At 44.9% G+C, this 23,012-nt stretch overlaps 2 protein-coding genes across 5 annotated transcripts in view; one reads left to right on the top strand and one right to left on the bottom strand.

Moving 5' to 3' along the window:
- The window catches only part of LOC108704616 (potassium voltage-gated channel subfamily H member 2), an 83,627-nt gene extending 82,933 nt beyond the window's left edge, over positions 1-694 (bottom strand). For both annotated transcript variants that reach the window (XM_041566798.1, XM_041566799.1), the window contains exon 1: positions 481-694. The gene's annotated coding sequence lies outside the window, so the exon portion shown is untranslated. The remainder of the gene's footprint in view (positions 1-480) is intronic.
- Positions 695-5,407: 4,713 nt separating this feature from the next.
- nos3.L (nitric oxide synthase 3 L homeolog) overlaps positions 5,408-23,012 on the top strand; it is a 42,818-nt gene continuing 25,213 nt past the window's right edge. Inside the window, exon 1 of one of the 3 annotated variants that reach the window (XM_041566796.1) lies at positions 5,408-5,586. In XM_041566796.1, the coding sequence (XP_041422730.1) occupies positions 5,423-5,586 (164 nt within the window). In that variant the 5' untranslated portion in view covers positions 5,408-5,422. Of the gene's footprint in view, positions 5,587-20,667; positions 20,922-22,356; positions 22,418-23,012 lie in introns of those variants that run through there. The other 2 variants (XM_018241278.2, XM_041566797.1) reach the window with 2 other exon arrangements.

Genomic DNA, 23,012 nt, shown 5'->3' with positions numbered 1-23,012 from the left:
AGACTGACTGTCAGCTCAGCTGCCCTGTGATTGGCCAAATACACAAGGATAATGGGCACCAGGGTGGGTCACTAAGTGTTTCACCTTTATTCCATTGGATCAGCTCCCCCTCCCACTCCTGATTCTCCAGTGTCAATGATACAACTGTCACTTCCCAGCCTGACACAAGCCTCTCACCAACATCACACAATACAGCACAATTACACAATTCCTACATGTGATAAACCCCAGTGAGACACAATTACACACCTCAGTGACACAGTAGCTGTGAGTACACACCTCTCATTCACACCCAGAGCTACACAACTGCCCACAGACACACTAGTAGTGAATAGACACATATAACACAAGTGCTATAGTCCTACAGTCTCTAGTTGGACAATATCAAGGCAGCCGCTTATTGGCTAAATAAACCGACAGTCGGAGGCCAGAGCTGGAGATGTCACTGATGGAGGAACAGGAGAGAAATCCCAGACAAACCTGCTGTAAGTAAAACCCAGGGCAGATCCTGATGGAGAGGAAGAGGCAATAGAGTGAGAGCTCTGGGGAGCAGTGGGCAGTGCTTATCCCATGATGCTGTGCGACCAGAGACAGGAGAGAGGAACAATGGATGAGATGCTGGTGGCTCCGCTGGCCCTTTGTGTGTGTGAGTCTGTGTGTGTGAGTGTGAGTCTGTCTGTATCTGTGTGACTGTGTATAGAGGGGAGGGAGGAGCAGGAGGCGCATCCCCTTATTAGGAGACAGGGAGCAGCACCATCACACACTCCTCCTCCTCCTCCTCCTCCCACTGACTGACAGCGGCCCGGGAATCCCAACTGACAATCATCACTCCCTGCACCTCCTGCCACTCACTCCTCTTCTCTCACCATATTGTCTATAACACCAGCTCTTACTCACCCCTTACTCACCCCTTACTCACAATCTCTGCTCCTGCATTTAGTATGGGATCATGGGCAAAGAGATATTTTATACTGGGTGAGAAATCAGCAAATCATTTGTGGGAGGAGATCACACCATCAGCATAGGAAGGGGTTCTTTACTGTAAGGACAGTCAGGTTATGGGATTCCCTACCAAGAGAGGGGGAATGAGTGATTCATTGGTGGGGAGGAAAGGAGATCTCACCATCAGCATAGGAAGGGGTTCTTTACTGTAAGGACAGTCAGGTTATGGGATTCCCTACCAAGAGAGGGGGAATGAGTGATTCATTGGTGGGGAGGAAAGGAGATCTCACCATCAGCATAGGAAGGGGTTCTTTACTGTAAGGACAGTCAGGTTATGGGATTCCCTACCAAGAGAGGGGAATGAGTGATTCATTGGTGGGGAGGAAAGGAGATCTCACCATCAGCATAGGAAGGGGTTCTTTACTGTAAGGACAGTCAGGTTATGGGATTCCCTACCAAGAGAGGGGGAATGAGTGGTTCATTGGTGGGGAGGAAAGGAGATCTCACCATCAGCATAGGAAGGGGGTCTTTACTGTAAGGACAGTCAGGCTATGGGATTCCCTACCAAGAGAGGGGGAATGAGTGATTTATTGGTGGGGAGGAAAGGAGATCTCACCATCAGCATAGGAAGGGGTTCTTTACTGTAAGGACAGTCAGGTTATGGGATTCCCTACCAAGAGAGGGGGAATGAATGATTCATTGGTGGGGAGGAAAGGAGATCTCACCATCAGCATAGGAAGGGGTTCTTTACTGTAAGGGCAGTCAGGTTATGGGATTCCCTAGAAAGAGAGGGGGGATGAGTGATTGGTGGGAGGGTTAAGCAGAATTAGAGTGCAAATATTGGGTCAGGCAATGATCAGGATAGTGAAGGGGGGGTACGAGTAATTATTCGTTGGAGAGAGACTAATTATAAGTAACTTAGGGCCCATATTGGCCGACTTCTCTCTGATATGCGACATGGGTGTTGGGGTGTATGACGGGGCGTGGATAAGGAACTGTACAGAATGTGGGGGTATCCTTGTTGCACTTACATTACAGTGACAGGACAGGGGGTTCTACAGGGGACCCCCTCCCTCATTTTTGGGGGGAAGCTGAAGTCACATGACAGTGGGAAACAATTCGAAGGCAAGAGAAAGGGCCAATAACTATGGGGGGCACGGTAGTATGGGGGTACCCCATTAGTTAATCGTGGGTCACAGGACTGGGGAGACTCATTGTGGGAGGGACCTGTTGAGACGTGGGAGGGGCAATTGATGTAAGAGATGAGTAATTGGTCCTTTATCTCTGGGGCAAATAATCGCAGACAAAACCTCACGACTGGGGATCCATGTCTGGGGGAGGAGCCAATCAGTAAATCTGGGGTTCAGTCAATTCAGCATTTTAATTCACCCACTGTGATGCCAAACACCTGAGCAATGGATTTGCCCAATGAGGGTGGGATTAGGCACAAGGGGTAATTTAGCAGCACCCACAACTTCTTAAACCTCAACTCGGACATTGAACTTGGGTCTTTCACTTCCTTTTATTTTACATTTAGTGGCAAAAGATATGTGACATCACAATGGTACCCCCGAGCCATGATGTCATTGCCCACTTACCTGCAGTGATGTCACTGGCACCCTTCCATTACACCCCACTGCACCAACATTATTAACCCACTCACCTCTTGTACTTACCCAGGGGATGGCAAGTTTAAGGGAACAAAACTAAACTCATGTGTCTGTACCTTTAAGTGTAGCTGTATCTGTAAGTGTAAGTGATACAGACTCCCCTACTATAGTAACATATACTGTTCCTCTCTGTGTAATGTATAGAGGAGGAAGGCTTAATAATATGAAGGTGAGGGGTGGGGACAAGGTCACAACTGAGACTGCAGACAAGCTGTTCCCTCACTGCAGGAACCATTGAATTATTTATTAGTCTTTTGGATTTGCAGCTGCTTCTCCTTCTTCTGCACCTTTAAGATGCCAATTATCTACCTCCCAAGCTTCCATTCCCTTAATCAGCTTAGTCGCTCTCCTCTGTACTTTCTCTATTTCATTACTGTCCCTTTTATATTTAAATATAGTCATCATATCCCCTTATATATTTATATATAGTGACCATATCCCCGTTATATATTTATATATAGTGATCATATCCCCTTATATATTTATACATAGTGATCATGTCCCCTTATATATTTATATATAGTGATCATATCCCCTTATATATTTATATATAGTGATCATATCCCCTTATATATTTATATATAGTGATCATATCCCCTTATATATTTATATATAGTGATCATATCCCCTTATATATTTATATTATAGTGATCATATCCCCTTATATATTTATATATAGTGATCATATCCCCTTATATATTTATATATAGTGATCATATCCCCTTATATATTTATATATAGTGATCATATCCCCTTATATATTTATATATAGTGATCATATCCCCTTATATATTTATATATAGTGATCATATCCCCCTTATATATTTATATATAGTGATCATATCCCCTTATATATTTATATATATAGTGATCATAATCCCCTTATATATTTATATATAGTGATCATATCCCCTTATATATTTATATATAGTGATCATATCCCCTATATATTTATATATAGTGATCATATCCCCTTATATTTTATATATAGTGATCATATCCCCTTATATATTTATATATAGTGATCATATCCCCTTATATATTTATATATAGTGATCATATCCCCTTACATATTTATATATAGTGATCATATCCCCCTTATATATTTATATATAGTGATCATATCCCCTTATATATTATATATAGTGATCATATCCCTTATATATTATATATAGTGATCATATCCCTTATATATTATATATATGATCATATCCCCTTATAATTTATATATATATATATATATAGTGATCATATCCCCCTTATAATTTATATATAGTGATCATATCCCCCGTATATATTTATATATAGTGATCATATCCCCCTTATATTTATATATAAGTGATCATATCCCCTTATCATATATTTATATTATTAGTGATCATATCCCCCTTATATATTTATATATAGTGATCATATCCCTGTATATATTAATATATAGTGATCATATCCCCCTTATATATTTATATATAGTGATCATATCCCCTTATATATTTATAGATCATACCCCCTTATATATTTATATATAGTGATCATATCCCCCTTATATATTTATATATAGTGATCATATCCCCCTTATATATTTATATATAGTGATCATATCCCCCTTATATATTTATATATAGTGATCATTTCCCCCTTATATATTTATATATATAGTGATCATATCCCCCTTATATATTTATATATAGTGATCATACCCCCTTATATATTTATATATAGTGATCATATCCCCCTTATATATTTATATATAGTGATCATATCCCCCTTAACTGTCTCTTCTCCAGTGTAACAATCCCAACTTGCCTTTCTCCATAACTGATCCCTTCATTCCCTTCATCAGCTTAGTTGCTCGTCTCTGTACTTTCTCTATTTCATTACTGTCCTGTGTGAGTACTGGAGGCTAAAATGGCAGAGCATATTCTAGATGGGGCATCACTAACACTCTGTAAAGGGGGAAATGACTGTTGCCTCCAGCAAATCTGTACCCGTATTAATAAAGAACAATATTCTGCTGCTGGCTGGCATTGCTTGCTATAAGTGTATCCCACACAAGTACCCTGGGGTTCTTCTCCATGATTATTTGCCCTCTCCCTGAGGGTATAAGTGCCAAGTTGTCTATTTCATGCCACATCCTGGATGGAATTAATTGGGCTGATAGTTTTGTCTCATCTGCAAACACTGATACATTACTTACAACACCCTCCCCTAAGTCATTAATGAACAAGTTAAATAAAAGTGGCCCCAATACTGAGGGACCCCACTGAGAACCCTATTGCAATTACAGGTTGCACCTGTCCATGTACAAATAACATTACTGAGCCCAGCAGCACTTAGTTTAAAACAGCAGTCACTTTTGAATGTGATCCATTAACACTGAAATAATTCAGATGTCAGACTTACTGGCCAATAATTGCCAGGCTGAGATCGAAATCCCTTTTTAAATATAGGAATGACATCAGCTTTCCTCCAACCCATAAGTACCATACCAGATGAAAGTGAGTCTGAGAAAATCAGAAATAGAGGCCGGTCTAAAACTGAATCATTCTGGAACCCAGTATAGGGACGAGTTATACCCAGACCCATTCCCAGCATGGTGCTCCAGTACAAATCAGGACCTGGCTCTGCTAAAGTCTTTGCTTTTGGTGTATTTGGATCCAACTGGGTTCTCTCTTGTTTTGTTCTGCACTGGTGGTGGAACAGACCAAGAGCGGATTTGGTGGTGTCAGACTTTGAGTGGCACAACGTGACCTTTCCCTTGTTTGTTATAGGATGAGCGAGGGGCTATCAGGTTGCTCAGTGAGTAGGATGATATGTTGGATGTCACACAATCTCTTTCTACCTATGGCCCCAACCTCCTTCTTTCTTTCCACCCAAGGGACCGACTCATTGTACGGACTGAACGCTCCGATGGAATTCATAGCCTGACAGCCGGAGTCTCGGGGACATATCCACAAACAAGATTTGTTATTTTAATGTAAGTACCTGCCTAGTCCCCAATTCATTGTATTCACCTATTGGGAGAATCATGTAAATATGTGGCTGAGACACATGGATTTCCGTATAGCGCAGTCCATTATTGGTCAAGGGCATTTGGACAATGTCACTGGGGTATATTTTTAGCTAAATTATGTGCAGAGGAGAATTGATTATTTATTAATGGCTGGAATTCCCTGTCCCTCCTGTTTATCCGCACTGCGCCTCAATAAAGTTCAACCACAACTCACACACACAGTTACATAACACAAGAAATGTCCTAATACAATTCTCCCTGGTTCTCTTCTCATCAGACGTCTTTTATCACAAATATCGATTTCTAAAAATGAGTCAAAATCACAAAAACTGCACATTTCCCTTGGCATAAGAATGAATACGGAAGAGATCATGAAAAATAAGGCAAGTGCAGAATATAAAATTTCACTATTTAAAATAAAAAAAATTCTTCACTGCGTAAGACACTCGTTACGGTTGGGATAAATTGTTTAAAATACATTACCCTGAAATTAGCTGCTGTACCCCCAGGTCCCTCTCACTTCCACTATTATCAGTCCCTGCACATTGTACATACACAGGAGATATTAGTCCCTGCACATTGTACATACACAGGAGATATTAGTCCCTGCACATTGTACATACACAGGAGATATTAGTCCCTTCACATTGTACTGACACAGGAGATATTAGTCCCTGCACATTGTACATACACAGGAGATATTAGTCCCTGCACATTGTACTGACACAGGAGATATTAGTCCCTGCACATTGAACTGACACAGGAGATATTAGTCCCTGCACATTGAACTGACACAGGAGATATTAGTCCCTGCACATTGTACATACACAGCAGATATTAGTCCCTGCACATTGAACTGACACAGGAGATATTAGTCCCTGCACATTGTACTGACACATGACAGTCAGTGGCGTAACTAGTTGTTACTGGACCCCATAGCAAATTCAATTTAGGGCCCCAAAATATTTATAAGTTGGCCTATTTTACCAAGATATATTAAAATTGCTAATTAATTAGGGTCTCATTGGGCCCCCTAAACTCCTTGGCCCCCCTGCTTCCACTATAGTTATGCCCCTGATGACAGTTATGAATACTGAGCAGATACTGGTTCCTGTGTATATGAGAGTGTGACTCAGGGGGTGACACAAAGAATATTTTGTGCTTACTATAAGGATTATGGATTCTACAATAGTCTCTCCCACAGCCCTGAGTACATCTCTGAAACTTAAGTAAATGAGCTTAATGACTTTTAGTTCAAAAAACCTACTTTCTCTCATATAAAGTCTAACGAGTCTGATTCATGGACAGGGCCTCGTAGCTTTCTCTAGCAATAATATTTAGTGTGTCTCCATGGTGACTCCTGTGCTTGTGCTGCTACATCTCAGACTAAACTCAGATAGTGTACGGCAGTCCTGTGTAGTTTCAAAGATTTCTGCTTTATTTTCAGCTGAGTGATGAGAGGCACTGCTCCTGGGACACAAGATTATTTGGGGATGCAAGTTCCAGGCCTGAAGCATTTAGGGTTAGAGTTACAGTAATGCAAGATGGAGACAGTAGGACAGGTTGGAGACAGTAGGACAAGAGGAAGACAGTAGGGCAAGAGGAAGACAGTAGGGCAAGATGGAGACAGTCAGCCAAGATAGAGTCAGAAGGACAAGATAGAAACAGTAGGACAAGATGGATACAGTAGGGCAAGATGAAGATAGTAGGACAAGATGGAGACACTAGGACAAGATGGAGACAGTGGGCAAGATGCAGACAGTAGGACAAGATGGAGACAGAAGGACAAGATGGAGACAGTAGGGCAAGATGAAGATAGTAGGACAAGATGGAGACAGTAGGGCAAGATGAAGATAGTAGGACAAGATGGAGACACTAGGACAAGATGGAGACTTTAGAACAAGATGGAGACAGTAGGGCAATATGGAGACAGTAGAACAAGATGGAGACAGTAGGGCAAGATAAAGAAAATAGGACACGATGGAGACAGTAGGATAATATGGAGACAGTAGGGAAAGATGGAGAAAGCAGAACAAGATTGAATCAGTAGGACAAGATGGAGACAGTAGGGCAAGATGAAGACAGTAGGACAAGATGGAGACAGTAGTACAAGATGGAGACAGTAGGACAAGATGGAGACAGTAGTACAAGATGGAGACAGCAGGACAAGATGGAGACAGTAGGGCAAGATGGAGAAAGTAGAACAAGATTGCATCAGTAGGACAAGATGAAGACAGTAGGACAAGATGGACACAGTAGGGCAAGATGGAGAAAGTAGAACAAGATTGAGTCAGTAGGACAAGATGAAGACAGTAGGACAAGATGGAGACAATAGAGCAAGATGAAGACAGTAGGACAAGATGGAGACAATAGGGCAAGATGGAGACAGTAGAACAAGATTGAGTCAGTAGGACAAGATGGAGACAGTAGGGCAAGATGGAGAAAGTAGAACAAGATTGAGTCCGTAAGACAAGATGAAGACAGTAGGACAAGATGGAGACAGTAAGGCAAGATGAAGACAGTAGGACAAGATGGAGACAGTAGTACAAGATGGAGACAGTAGGGCAAGATGAAGACAGTAGGACAAGATGGAGACAGTAGGACAAGATGGAGACAGTAGGGCAAGATGGAGAAAGTAGAACAAGATTGAGTCCATGGGACAAGATGAAGACAGTAGGACAAGATGGAGACAGTAGAACAAGATTGAGTCCATAGGACAAGATGAAGACAGTAGGACAAGATGGAGACAGTAGGGCAATATGAAGACAGTAGGACGAGATGGAGACAGTAGTACAAGATGGAGACAGTGGGGCAAGATGAAGACAGTAGGACAAGATGGAGACAGTAGTACAAGATGGAGACAGTAGGGCAAGATGAAGACAGTAGGACAAGATGGAGACAATAGGACAAGATGAAGACAGTAGGACAAGATGGAGACAGTAGAACAAGATGGAGACAGTAGGACAAGATGGAGACAGTAGGGCAAGATGGAGACAGTAGTACATGATGGAGACAGTAGGACAAGATGGAGACAGTAGGGCAAGATGGAGACAGTAGTACATGATGGAGACAGTAGGACAAGATGGAGACAGTAGTGCAAGGTGGAGACAGTAGGACAAGATGGAGACAGTAGGGCAAGATGGAGACAGTAGGGCAAGATGAAGACAGTAGGCCCACAGGGATATCAGGAAAAGTCCCGGGGGCCCAGGTGTCAGTGGCCCCTCAAGCTGCTAAACATTTGGCCTATTTCATGGCCATTCCCTATTTCTATGAGAGCAAAGAGGCTAAATAGATGGAATAACAGATTATAGTCTGTAAAGAAAAGAGACTGGGAGAATAGAGGTTGAGTGAGGAGAGGAGGAATAATAATACTGAGAGTGGCCCCTGGGCTAAAAACTTTTGGTGGCCCCTGGTGTCCCAGTCGGACACTGTAGGGTTCTGTGATTAATAAACTGGTTGAATAAGGAAGTGGGTCAGCGACCCTATTCTCACCTACTCAATCTCTCAGGAGCCAAATATCATGAGTCTGCTTAATTTCAAGGGGCCTAAACCTTCCATAACAGTAACATTTCATCAAGCCTTTAATACATGTCACTGTGCTGATACTCCCAGCACCCCTCAAACATATTATCAAGTGTACAGCATGCTGGGAGTCCCGTGGGCACTGGGCTGTTACAGGAGTGTTACTGTCTGAAAACTGTTCCCCCCATTCCCCATCTCTGCAGGACAAGTGACCCAATGGACCCCCCAACTCCCTATTCTTTGATCATGGAATCAGTACTGGGGCACTAAATGTTTATTTATGGCACCCCTTTAATTGTAGGTTATTGCAGAACCAAGATTCCCCCCCTGTGATACTCCAGCAAGAGCTCTGTTGTATTGGGGTTGTAATTATTGCCCCCACCAATGAATCACTCATTCCCCCCTCTGTCTTGGTAGGGAATCACATAACCTGACTGCCCATGCAGTAAAGAACCCCTTCCTATGCTGATGGTGAGATCTCCTTTCCTCCCCACCAATGAATCACTCATTCCCCTCTCTTGGTAGGGAATCCCATAACCTGACTGCCCTTACAGTAAAGAACCCCTTCCTATGCTGATGGTGAGATCTCCTTTCCTCCCCACCAATGAATCACTCATTCCCCCTCTCTTGGTAGGGAATCCCATAACCTGACTGTCCTTACAGTAAAGAACCCCTTCCTATGCTGATGGTGAGATCTCCTTTCCTCCCCACCAATGAATCACTCATTCCCCCTCTCTTGGTAGGGAATCCCATAACCTGACTGTCCTTACAGGAAAGAACCCCTTCCTATGCTGATGGTGAGATCTCCTTTCCTCCCCACCAATGAATCACTCATTCCCCCTCTATTAACCTGGCTATAGACGCAAAGATCTGATTGTACGAATCGAAGGTTTGTACAATTTTTGGACAGTTGTGGAGAGTCCTGACATTTACGTCCGGCGGAGATCGGTTGTTTGGTCGATGGGACAGGTTAGAAGATTCCTGTCGGCTGCTGATAATATCTCTGTGTGTATCGCTGATCTGACAATATCACAGGGAGACTGTCACTAACTTTGTGTATCGTAGGATTATTGTCAGGGGCAGAACATCATCTGATCTTTTACTTCTTTATTTGATCTGAATGGTCAGTGGCAGGTCGGGAGAAGGGAAAGTCTGATTGTTCGAGGATTGAAACAATCGCATCTTTGTGTCTATGGGGAGCTTTATGGGAGGAGCTGTAACTGGTGATGGACAGGATTAGTCCCAGCAGACATGACGTTGGGCTACTTGGGCTACTTGGGCTACTATCATTTGAGCCGTATCTTGTTTTTGTGCTGCAGGAAAGAAGTTTGGGAGCACAAAGTACAAAGTATCTTTAGTTTAGGGCCTGAGAATAAATGAAGTGCTCCCCTGGCCCTGGGGTTTATTGGGGAACTGGCAGTTGAGTTACACTGAGGATGAAGGTGGGGGGTTGGTATAATGGGGTTCCCTAGTCTGTAGCGCAGCTCATAGAGTGTCAGTGTCTGATATAAGGACAAGAATAGTAACAGCACAACATAATGACATTCCAGACTTATCTGCCCCCCCCACTCACTGACAGATAATGGGCCCCCAGTGAGCAGAATTGATATATATTTATCTAATGACGTCTCCTGTCCCCCCAAATGTGGAAGTGACGGAGAGAGGGGGGGACTGACAGGGAGAGATGCATGATGGGAAGAGGCTAATTGAGCAGCAGAGAGAGGGGTCGCCAGGACACTATTTATTGGGCTGCTGGGGGCTGTTGGGCCTCTGTGTTACTGTGGGGGCTGTTGACTCCCAGTCCAGACATGGGGGGTAAATAGATTTGTCTGCCCTCAGTACAAAGAGCCCCATCCTCTGCTCATAGACAAACTCACATTCCTACATGGAGGGGTCGTCACATGGATAGTGGAGCCCCAGGCAGTCTCACGTTATAAGTCCGGGCGGGGCGCATGTAATTATAATAAACATGTTACATGTTCCCTAACCCTAAAGTCACCCCAATAATGTGATGCAGAATTAGTTAGTGGAGCCATTGTGCCTCTCCTGGCGGCTCCTGGTACTGCAGCTCAATCAAGAAGAAACGAATGTAAGCTCACGTTCCTGACGAGCAGGGGGGTAACTATAGAGGCAACAGACCCCACGACTGCTGGGGGCCCCCCATGGGACTAATAAACAATAGATATTCATGGAAACATCTTCTTTATTAACAGGCTCTGCTGATTGGACAAGAGATGTAAATGCAAATAAAATACAAACCCACAAACAGGCCCATGTGTACTAAGTGCAGTTACCAACTGAATCACCTGGAATTCCCCCACATCTGCATATTGGGGTACATCCCTTATTCTGTCTCCCCATGCAGGGGTGCAATTCAGAGGTGCAATTCAGGGGTGCAATTCAGAGGTGCAATTCAGGGGTGCAATTCAGAGGTGCAATTCAGGGATGCAATTCAGAGGTGCAATTCAGGGGTACAATTCAGAGGTGCAATTCAGGGGTGCAATTCAGAGGAGCAATTCAGGGGTGTAATTCAGAGGTGCAATTCAGGCCGGGATGCAATTCAGAGGTGCAATTCAGGGGTGCAATTCTCCAGTGCCCCAGTAGGTGGCAGCCAAATATCACTTTGCAAATAGCAGAAGAGCCAGAGGTTTCTATTGGCTGGGCCAGTGCTGGCTGTGAATAATAAATAACAATACAGCCCCCCTGTTTGTCTGTGTCAGCAGCAGAGATTTGTGTTTATTTATATTCCTTTACTTTCTATTCATCCCCTGCCCATGTCATATCCCCAGCTGTTGCTAAGTTCAGTGTGTCTAGCAACTGGGAAACAAGTGTGTCTGTGAATTATATCCATTATCTGCCTCCCCCCTGCCCTAACAATCACACTCCTGGGTGGGCACTAACTTTACACTGAGCCTTGCACGTCCCCCTTGCACTAGCACTTGTGCCCCCCACACACATAATGGGCTTCTACCTGACCCCGAGTGCAGATTTTATACCTCCCAGACTCCCTATTGTTTGTTCTCCTCTGGAATCCCAGCAGCGCAGGGTGAATAAATCCACATCAAAGCAAATCTCCTCTCCATCTCCCATAATCAGCTGGAGGGCTGCCGGGACCCCCCTCTCACTGTCCTGTCTCTCTCCTCTCATTCTGCCCCGGGGGAATCTCACTATTCCTCTGCTTCATCTATGGCCCCCTCTCTGTCTCTCTCTCTGTCTCTCTCTCTGTCTCTCTCTCTCTGTCTCTCTCTCTCTCTCTCTCTCTCTCTCTCTCTCTCTGTCTCTCTCTCTCTCTGTCTCTCTCTCTCTCTGTCTCTCTCTCTCTCTGTTCCTCTCTCTGTCTCTCTCTCTCTCTGTCTCTCTGTCTCTGTCGCTCTCTCTGTCTCTGTCTGTCTCTGTCTGTCTCTCTCTCTCTCTCTCTAATCAAATCAAATCAAATGAGCTTTATTAGCAGGAGCAAATACATATTAAGCATTGCCAAAGCAGGTAGAGGGGTGAAATGGGTGAGGTTAGGGGGGGCAGTTTAGGGGAATAGGGGAAAGTGGGGTCTCTCTCAGTCTATGACAGTCTCTTACATATTGTGCAGCTATTGTTACTGTCAGTGTCTCTTCTCCCAGTAGGAAGTGGAGTTTCCTCTTTTATGGATGTGAAGTCTGGGATGTGACGGGGGAATCTCTGGAAGTGGGGGTCCCTCAGTGCTGAGTATTTGGGGCTCCATCGCTGGCACAGTCTGTTCTCTCTGGGTCTGTAGGTCTGTCTGTCCCAGTTCTGTCTCCAAGTTGTGGCCACTCAGTCTGTACATACTCACCATCTGTCTGTCTTTGGGGTTCAGTAGCCTTTCCACATATGGGGCCAGTCTGTTCTCTCTCCCCAGTGATTGGTAGATAGAAAGTTTCTGGCAATTTGATATTTCCTTCCTCCAGTCACAGACGTATTGCTCTTTGTATTTGTTTATTTTTGTGTTATTTGGCCTTTAGTCAGTTGGTGGGAGTCTTGGGTGGGCAGGGTGCTGGTGAGTTGTTTCAGGGTGCTGGTGAGTTGTTTCAGGGTGCTGGTGAGTTGTTTCAGGGTGCTGATGAGTTGTTATTTCAGGGTGCTGGTGAGTTGTTTCAGGGTGCTGATGAGTTGTTATTTCAGGGTGCTGGTGAGTTGTTTCAGGGTGCTAATGAGTTGTTATTTCAGGGTGCTGGTGAGTTGTTTCAGGGTGCTGATCAGTTGTTTCAGGGTGCTAATGAGTTGTTATTTCAGGGTGCTGATCAGTTGTTATTTCAGGGTGCTGATCAGTTGTTTCAGGGTGCTGATGAGTTGGTATTTTAGGGTGCTGATGAGTTGTTATTTCAGGGTGCTGTTGAGTTGTTTCAGGGTGCTGATGAGTTGTTATTTCAGGGTGCTGATGAGTTGTTATTTCAGGGTGCTGATGAGTTGTTATTTCAGGGTGCTGATGAGTTGTTATTTCAGGGTGCTGATGAGTTGTTTCAGGGTGCTGATGAGTTGTTATTTCAGGGTGCTGATGAGTTGTTATTTCAGGGTGCTGATGAGTTGTTTCAGGGTGCTGATGAGTTGTTATTTCAGGGTGCTGATGAGTTGTTTCAGGGTGCTGATGAGTTGGTATTTCAGGGTGCTGATGAGTTATTTCAGGGTGCTGATGAGTTGGTATTTCAGGGTGCTGATCAGTTGTTTCAGGGTGCTGATGAGTTGTTATTTCAGGGTGCTTATGAGTTGTTTCAGGGTGCTGATGAGTTGTTTCAGGGTGCTGATGAGTTGTTTCAGGGTGCTGATGAGTTGTTTCAGGGTGCTGATGAGTTGGTATTTCAGGGTGCTGATGAGTTGTTTCAGGGTGCTGATGAGTTGTTATTTCAGGGTGCTGATGAGTTGTTATTTCAGGGTGCTGATGAGTTGTTATTTCAGGGTGCTGATGAGTTGTTTCAGGGTGCTGATGAGTTGTTATTTCAGGGTGCTGATGAGTTGTTATTTCAGGGTGCTGATGAGTTGTTTCAGGGTGCTGATGAGTTGTTATTTCAGGGTGCTGATGAGTTGTTTCAGGGTGCTGATGAGTTGGTATTTCAGGGTGCTGATGAGTTATTTCAGGGTGCTGATGAGTTGGTATTTCAGGGTGCTGATCAGTTGTTTCAGGGTGCTGATGAGTTGTTATTTCAGGGTGCTTATGAGTTGTTTCAGGGTGCTGATGAGTTGTTTCAGGGTGCTGATGAGTTGTTTCAGGGTGCTGATGAGTTGTTTCAGGGTGCTGATGAGTTGGTATTTCAGGGTGCTGATGAGTTGTTTCAGGGTGCTGATGAGTTGTTATTTCAGGGTGCTGATCAGTTGTTTCAGGGCGCATGGTTTGCCCTGGGTCTGGTAGTTCAGCCAGGCTTTATGGTGGTGGCTCATGGGGCTACTGTTGTGTAGATGTGGCCAGTATGAGAGCGCCCTCTTGTGTATGACAAACATTAGGGCAAATGTGCCCAGCTCAGCCCGACAGGCAGAGTTTGAGGAGCTCCGGGGGACCTGGAGAAGGTACTTACAGAATTACAGGTGGAATATTTCTGTTGGACTAGAATCCCATTTGGATTGGTCTGGGTAAGTGACAGGAGCTCACACTTCGCTTCCATAGAGGAGGATTGGAGTGATGAGACTGTGGAAGATTCTAAGCCAGACTCTCACTGGTGGTTTAAGGTGGTACAGGAGTCTTCTGATGGCATAGAAGGTCCTGCAAGCCTTGTCTTTTAGGGCAGCTATTGCTGGTTTAAAGCTTCCTGATTGGCTGATTTCTAGGCCAAGGTAGGTATAGCTGTCAGTGCCATTCAGTGGGCAGTTGTTTAGTGTGAAGGAGGCATTTTTGTGTTGTTTATTCTTCTTCTTGACCTTCGTTTTGTTTGGGTTAATGGGCAGTGCCCATGTTGTGCTGTACTTCTCCAGTACTGCCAGGCCACTCTCTGTTGGTGAGAGGAGGAGATGATCAGCATACAGCAGAACTTCACCTCTCTGTCATTTCAATCCTGGTGCTGAGGAGGAATCTAATGCTGCTCCAGTTCATTGATGTAGATGTTAAATAGAGTTGGACTCAGGCTGCAGCCCTGTCTGACCCCACGGTCTTGTCGGAACCACTCGCTTCTCTTCCCGTTAATCTTCACGCTCATTGGTTCTCAGTATATGAGCTCTTTATGACATCATATGTCTTCCCTCCTATGTCACTCTCCAGAAGTCTCAGGAATAGACCTGGGGGCCACACGTGGTCCCTGATGAGACTGTGCAGGGTGTAGATCAGAGGTGCGATGGTTTGGCATGAACCCTGCTTGGCTCTGGCTGAGGACATGGTGCTGGCTTAGGAATGGGACGATTGGCCTATTTAGGGTACAGTTTGCCCATTGTGCTGCCCACACAGATCCTCCGCTCCCCACTTTTGTAGATGGGGGTTATGAGGCCCTGGTTCCATATCTGAGGGAAGTGGCCAACACTAAGGACAAGGTTAAAGAGTTTTGTTATTGCAGCATGTGTTTCTCTCTATATATATATATATACAGTGTATATCAGGGGCACAGGAGGTGCAATTTCACTTTATTTAAGGGCAAAAGAGAGAATTATTTGTGTAGGGACCCTGAGATTTGGGTGTATTTTACTCAGGGGCAGTTCCCCTTTAGTATCCGGAGACGTCGGTGGTCCTTTAGTATTGCTGGGCGGTTGTGTCTCCCTTCGTGGGTCAGTGGGATCACTGTCGGCAGGGTTTGCCCACTCGGTGCCGCTGTTTATCAGTATAAAGGGGTTTAGCCCCAAGTGCTCACGGTGTCACTGGCAGGTCCTACAGGTCCAGGTTAGTGAGAAATTTAGTGACAGTAAGTTGTGCTTATAGTTTCTCTAGGAGCAATACAGAGGCTCAGGTATATAGAGAGAAGTAGTAGTGGGGAGAAGTAGTGGGGTCCGGACCCCGGGGTGAGTCCATCATTGGCTCAGGGATTCAGTGGGTGAGGGAGAAGCAGTGACGGTGCCAAGAGCCCAACATGATTATTCCTGGGCAGGAAAGTTTCCTCTGTGGGAGGATTTGCCCCAGGACTGTGTTACTCTCTGTTACTCTGTGTTACTCTCATTGTGTTACTCTCATTGTGTTACTCTGTGTTACTCTCATTGTGTTACTCTGTGTTACTCTCATTGTGTTACTCTGTGTTACTCTGTGTTACTCTCATTGTGTTACTCTCATTGTGTTACTCTGTGTTACTCTCATTGTGTTACTCTCTGTTACTCTCATTGTGTTACTCTCATTGTGTTACTCTCATTGTGTTACTCTGTGTTACTCTCATTGTGTTACTCTTATTGTGTTACTCTGTGTTACTCTCATTGTGTTACTCTCATTGTGTTACTCTCATTGTGTTACTCTCATTGTGTTACTCTCATTGTGTTACTCTGTGTTACTCTCATTGTGTTACTCTCATTGTGTTACTCTCATTGTGTTACTCTCATTGTGTTACTCTCATTGTGTTACTCTCATTGTGTTACTCTGTGTTACTCTCATTGTGTTACTCTTATTGTGTTACTCTCATTGTGTTACTCTCATTGTGTTACTCTCATTGTGTTACTCTCATTGTGTTACTCTCATTGTGTTACTCTGTGTTACTCTCGGTGTGTTACTCTGTGTTACTCTCATTGTGTTACTCTCATTGTGTTACTCTGTGTTACTCTCAGTGTGTTACTCTGTGTGTTACTCTCATTGTGTTACTCTCATTGTGTTACTCTCATTGTGTTACTCTCATTGTGTTACTCTGTGTTACTCTCGGTGTGTTACTCTGTGTTACTTTCATTGTGTTACTCTCATTGTGTTACTCTGTGTTACTCTCAGTGTGTTACTCTGTGTGTTACTCTCATTGTGTTACTCTCATTGTGTTACTCTCATTGTGTTACTCTCATTGTGTTACTCTCATTGTGTTACTCTCATTGTGTTACTCTGTGTTACTCTCATTGTGTTACTCTCATTGTGTTACTCTGTGTTACTCTCAGTGTGTTACTCTGTGTGTTACTCTCATTGTGTTACTCTCATTGTGTTACTCTCATTGTGTTACTCTGTGTTACTCTCGGTGTGTTACTCTGTGTTACTTTCATTGTGTTACTCTCATTGTGTTACTCTGTGTTACTCTCAGTGTGTTACTCTGTGTGTTACTCTCATTGTGTTACTCTCATTGTGTTACTCTGTGTTACTCTCATTGTGTTACTTTACTTGATAAGAGAAGATCCTGTTTCTGTTACTCTGATTGACAAGTACTTTCAACTATTCTTTGTGAATTTTATGACCTCTCTGATTGGATGTGCAGGGTGCAGGGAGTTGCAGGGAGTTGCACAAGTGAAGGGTGGGCTACACGTGGGATAAAGGGGAATATCGGGATCATTTCGTTACAGACTCAGGCCCTGACTGTGAAATCCGCCTCTTGCACAAACCTCATTGCTAAAGCTCCGCTGGTGCCGCCAGTCAGTGAAATAGAGGAAGAAACTGCCATTTCCTAACTGTCACCTGAGAAACCCGCAGGCACTTTCCTACCAGTAGAACAACACAATTCCATTATAACAAGCAGTGGGGGTTAGAATCACAAACTAGAGCTCCAGTAGGACACAAGAGCTTACAATCTGCAGGGTATATAGTGGAGGCAGTCCTTTCTATTTGGGGGGCAGTTGAATGAGGGGCTGAAGTTGATGAATGAGGTTGTTGTTCCTCGGGGGCTGCTGGATCGTGTGAGAGAGAAAACAAAGGGGAAGTCCCACAAGCCCCGGGGCCACATACAATAATTCTATTTATATTCATTAATGGGACACAGACAGTCCTTTCCCACAGTCATTGGATCAATTGGGAGAACAGGGGGCGGGGCCCAGAGCAGCTGGGGGTGTGTCTGTTGGAACAGGGAGGCACCTGATCACCAGGTAGAAATGTTCCATCTCCTTATACTTCTCACCCGGGGGCCTTCCTGCCCACGTTGCTCGTATGGGAGAAAAGATTCTCCAACTGTCACTAATGCACCCCAGGGGCCCCATGAGGGAGGAGCCAACAGGTGAGTTATAGTCTCCCTCGTCTTCTCTGTGTTGGGGGGAAGGGCACCCAGTTACAGTCCAAGCGTTACCCATAGGGCAAGTGTATAGCTCTTTGGGGGTCACGGGGTTAATATGTTATTTCAGTTCACATTCAGATATGGATACATGTAAGTAAGAAGGGGACCCCTGATTGCTCTCACTGTACCCCCAGACTAGGGATAGTGGGGCCCCAGTGACTGGTCCCTCCCACTCACACATAATGGGAATGAGCACATTCTACTGGGAAAAATACTGAGAATTGTACTGGGAAATTTACTGGGAATTGTACTGGGAAATATAATGGGAATTGTACTGGGAATTGTAATGGGAATTGTACTGGGAAATATAATGGGAATTGTACTGGGAAATGTACTGGGAATTGTACTGGGAAATATACTGGGAATTGTACTGGGAATTGTACTGGGAAATATACTGGGAATTGGACTGGGAATTATACTGGGAAATATACTGGGAATTGTACTGGGAATTGTACTGGGAAATATAATGGGAATTGTACTGGGAAATGTACTGGGAATTGTACTGGGAATTGTATTGGGAATTGTACTGGGAATTGTACTGGGAATTGTACTGAGAAATATACAAAGAATTATACTGTGAATTGTACTGGGAAATGTACTGGGAAATGTACTGAGAAATATACTGGGAATTGTACTGGGAATTATACTGGGAAATATAATGGGAATTGTACTGGGAAATGTACTGGGAATTGTACTGGGAATTGTACTGGGAATTGTACTGGGAAATGTACTGGGAATTGTACTGGGAATTGTACTGGGAATTGTACTGGGAAATATACTGGGAATTGTACTGGGAATTGTACTGGGAAATGTACTGGGAATTGTACTGGGAATTATACTGGGAAATATACTGGGAATTGTACTGGGAATTGTACTGGGAAATATAATGGGAATTGTACTGGGAAATGTACTGGGAAATATACTAAGAAATGTACTGGGAAATATACTGGGAATTGTACTGGGAATTGTACTGGGAATCGTACTGGGAATCGTACTGGGAAATGTACTGGGAATTGTACTGAGAATTGTACTGGGAATTGTACTGGGAAATATAATGGGAATTGTACTGGGAAATGTACTGGGAAATATACTAAGAAATGTACTGGGAAATGTACTGGGAATTGTACTGGGAATTGTACTGGGAATCGTACTGGGAAATGTACTGGGAATTGTACTGAGAATTGTACTGGGAATTGTACTGGGAAATGTACTGAGAATTGTACTGAGAATTGTACTGGGAATTGTACTGGGAAATATACTGGGAATCGTAATGGGAATTCTACTGAGAATTGTACTGGGAATTGTACTGGGAAATGTACTGAGAAATATACTGAGAATTGTACTGGGAATTGTACTGGGAATTGAACTGGGAAATATACTGGGAATTGTACTGGGAAATATACTGGGAATCTTACTGGAAATTGTACTGGGAATTGTACTGGGAAATATACTAAGAATTATACTGGGAATTGTACTGGGAATATTGTGGGATATTTTGGGGTGCAGTGGAACCCAATGAGGTTATTGGCTCCATTAATGGATCAGGAGCTGATACTGAAGGGGTTAACACACGGCTGAGTCTTATTAACAGGATCCATTTAACTGTGTAAGTGCTGGTTCTGCTTTATCTCGACATCGACTGTTTCCCCCATTTAACCCTCACAGGGGGGCAAATGCTCCAAACTCCCCACCAGCAAATCTGCCACTAACTGGGGTGACTGGGGTTCCCCGATTTCCCTTTATCCTGGGACTTTCCCACGTTGCTGCCGGGAAGCTGAAATGGGCACAAAAGTAACCCCTTAGTGTTGGGGGTCAGGACTGGGGGTGCTACGGGGGGGGAGGTCTCTGGGAGTCTTGGGGGTCAATAGTGAGTGTCCAGACAAAGTTCTTATTAACCCATTCAGTGTTCTGCGGGGGCCGGAACGTGAAATTGTCCAAAAAATACTCCAATGAGGAACAGCTGCATTGCCATTGGCTGACCCAGAGGAAAACATGGGGGAACCCTGATATTCAGCTGCTCCCCAAAAGCTGCCAAACTGTATCAAATGGCAACATTCTCTTTCTATTGGTCGGTGGGGCAGCTGGGGATTCTGGGAAGAGAATAGGGTTGGGCAAGGGCTGTAGTTGTGCAACGTGTGAGCTAACACTCACTGAGGTGTTTCTTCATCTGCACCATTACCCCCCCACACACACACGTTACTTCCCCTTTAACTGGCCCCCAAGTGAGGGAGGAGCTTCTGGGGCAGATATAGAATTAACTCTTCACTGACTTGCAGTAAATTGGCACAATCCCAGTAGGTCAGTTATAAATGTGCCCCAGTTATAGAGAGATTTACTAATCAGTGAGTGAAGCACAATGGCAGCTCCCGCTTCTCCCCCAGGACAGACATGAAATAGGGGGGCACCCGTGTGTCTCAGGGTTATGTGGGAGTTACTGGTGGGCACTGGGGGCACTGGGCTGGGCACCTCCTTATCATTGTTACTTAAGGGAAAAGGAAAAGGCAGTTCCTGCCTGACTGTATCACAGTGACTGTCCCTTCCTGCACTGGAGACAAAGTCTCACACGGGACTAATGGGGAGCTCGGCCAGTAGCCTCAAGGACCTGCGGGGACCCCTCTCCCTAAACTTCTGCCGGAAAGAGGGGCCCCTGCCCGACGATGAAGAGGAGGAGTCACTGACGGACAAGAGGAGTGAGAGGTAAGTCCTGCACCCCAGAAACTCAGCTGTGGGGTCACTGGAACCTCCTGATGGGCAATGACTAAAGGGGTTAATACTGGTGTTTGGGGCAATGCAGGGGTTACACAACACCCTGATATTAATGGATTAACCACAGCCGGGGGGTTGGGGGGGAAGCCAGACAGGGGTAAGAAATGTTTTGGGGGTTACAAGCCGAGTGCTTTAGAGTCTGGGGCCACATTAGATCTGTCAGAGAACTTGCCACAATGTGAACTTACTGGTCTTATTCTCCCCCCCATCCAGAAACTGATAGTTACACTGGCGAAACCCCCCAACTCACGTCACATTATATTCACTGCACATGGGGGTGCAAACACTTGTTTAAGGGTCACAATTCTGGTGCTAACGAACAATTTATTCCACATTCACCCCATTTTATACTACCCCCCCCACTTCTCCCCATGTACCCCTGTTCCACTGCTGCTCAGACGTGTAATTGTGTAACGACTTCATCAGCTCATAACAAGGTTACAGATATATAGAAACATTGGGGTGTCACCCTGCTATAGTTCCAGGGGTACCCAGGGTACAAAAAAGCACTCACCCCAAATCTCCCCCTAACTGACCTTCAGACTGGGCCCCCTTAGCTCATAACAAGGTTACAGATATATAGAAACATTGGGGTAACAGTCACCCTGCTATAGTTCCAGGGGTACCCAGGGTACAAATAAACACTCACCCCAAATCTCCCCCTAACTGACCTTCAGACTGGGCCCCCTTAGCTCATAACAAGGTTACAGATATATAGAAACATTGGGGTGTCACCCTGCTATAGTTCCAGGGGTACCCAGGGTACAAATAATCACTCACCCCAAATCTCCCCCTAACTGACCTTCAGACTGGGCCCCCTTAGCTCATAACAAGGTTACAGATATATAGAAACATTGGGGTAACAGTCACCCTGTTATAGTTCCAGGGGTACCCAGGGTACAAATAAGCACTCACCCCAAATCTCCCCCTAACTGACCTTCAGACTGGGCCCCCTTAGCTCATAACAAGGTTACAGATATATAGAAACATTGGGGTGTCACCCTGCTATAGTTCCAGGGGTACCCAGGGCACAAATAATCACTCACCCCAAATCTCCCCCTAACTGACCTTCAGACTGGGCCCCCTTAGCTCATAACAAGGTTACAGATATATAGAAACATTGGGGTAACAGTCACCCTGCTATAGTTCCAGGGGTACCCAGGGCACAAATAAACACTCACCCCAAATCTCCCCCTAACTGGCCTTCAGACTGGGCCCCATGAGGTGAGTGCAGTCGGACAGGTGGGGCAGATCTGGAGTAGACACGTGAGCTGACAGTTGCACTGGATTTAGCAGACACACACGTGGCAGTGGCAGGATCAGGTGTCGGTGGTCTCACATACGGCCGCTCCATAATGAGAAAGGTCAGAGATAGTGACAGAGACAGAACACGGGGAATGAGGAAGCTGAAGAGAAAGAGACTTACGGTGAGAGGTCCCAGGGGGAACAGAGACAGCACAGGGGGAGAAAGAGGGGAACACTTTATGGGGGTGACAGAAAAGCATATGAGAGAAGAGACTGAGGGGAGACATTAGAGGGTGACAGAGACTGGACTGTGGAAGACAGATAATGTACAGCGAGAGACTGTTCTGTGTGTGGGGGGAGAGACTGGATGAAACAGGAGAGACAGAGAGTGTTGGTGTCGCTCACCCTCAGAAACTTGATTTAGGGCAACAAAGTGGTACCAGCAAGTTACTCCCCACTTGTCAATAAACCCAACAACCCAACAGTTAGAGCTGCAGCCCCCGAACTGACAGAGAGAGTCAGAGATTGGACAGAGAGAGTCAGAGATTGGACAGTGAGAGTCAGGGATTGGACAGTGAGAGTCAGAGATTGGACAGTGAGAGTCAGAGATTGGACAGTGAGAGTCAGAGATTGGACAGTGAGAGTCAGGGATTGGACAGAGAGAGTCAGAGATTGGACAGTGAGAGTCAGGGATTGGACAGTGAGAGTCAGGGATTGGACAGTGAGAGTCAGGGATTGGACAGTGAGAGTCAGGGATTGGACAGTGAGAGTCAGGGA

This window comes from Xenopus laevis, chromosome 6L, assembly GCF_017654675.1.
Source record: "Xenopus laevis strain J_2021 chromosome 6L, Xenopus_laevis_v10.1, whole genome shotgun sequence".
Classification (NCBI taxonomy): domain Eukaryota; kingdom Metazoa; phylum Chordata; class Amphibia; order Anura; family Pipidae; genus Xenopus; species Xenopus laevis.
This window is presented reverse-complemented; position numbering and strand designations above follow the sequence as displayed.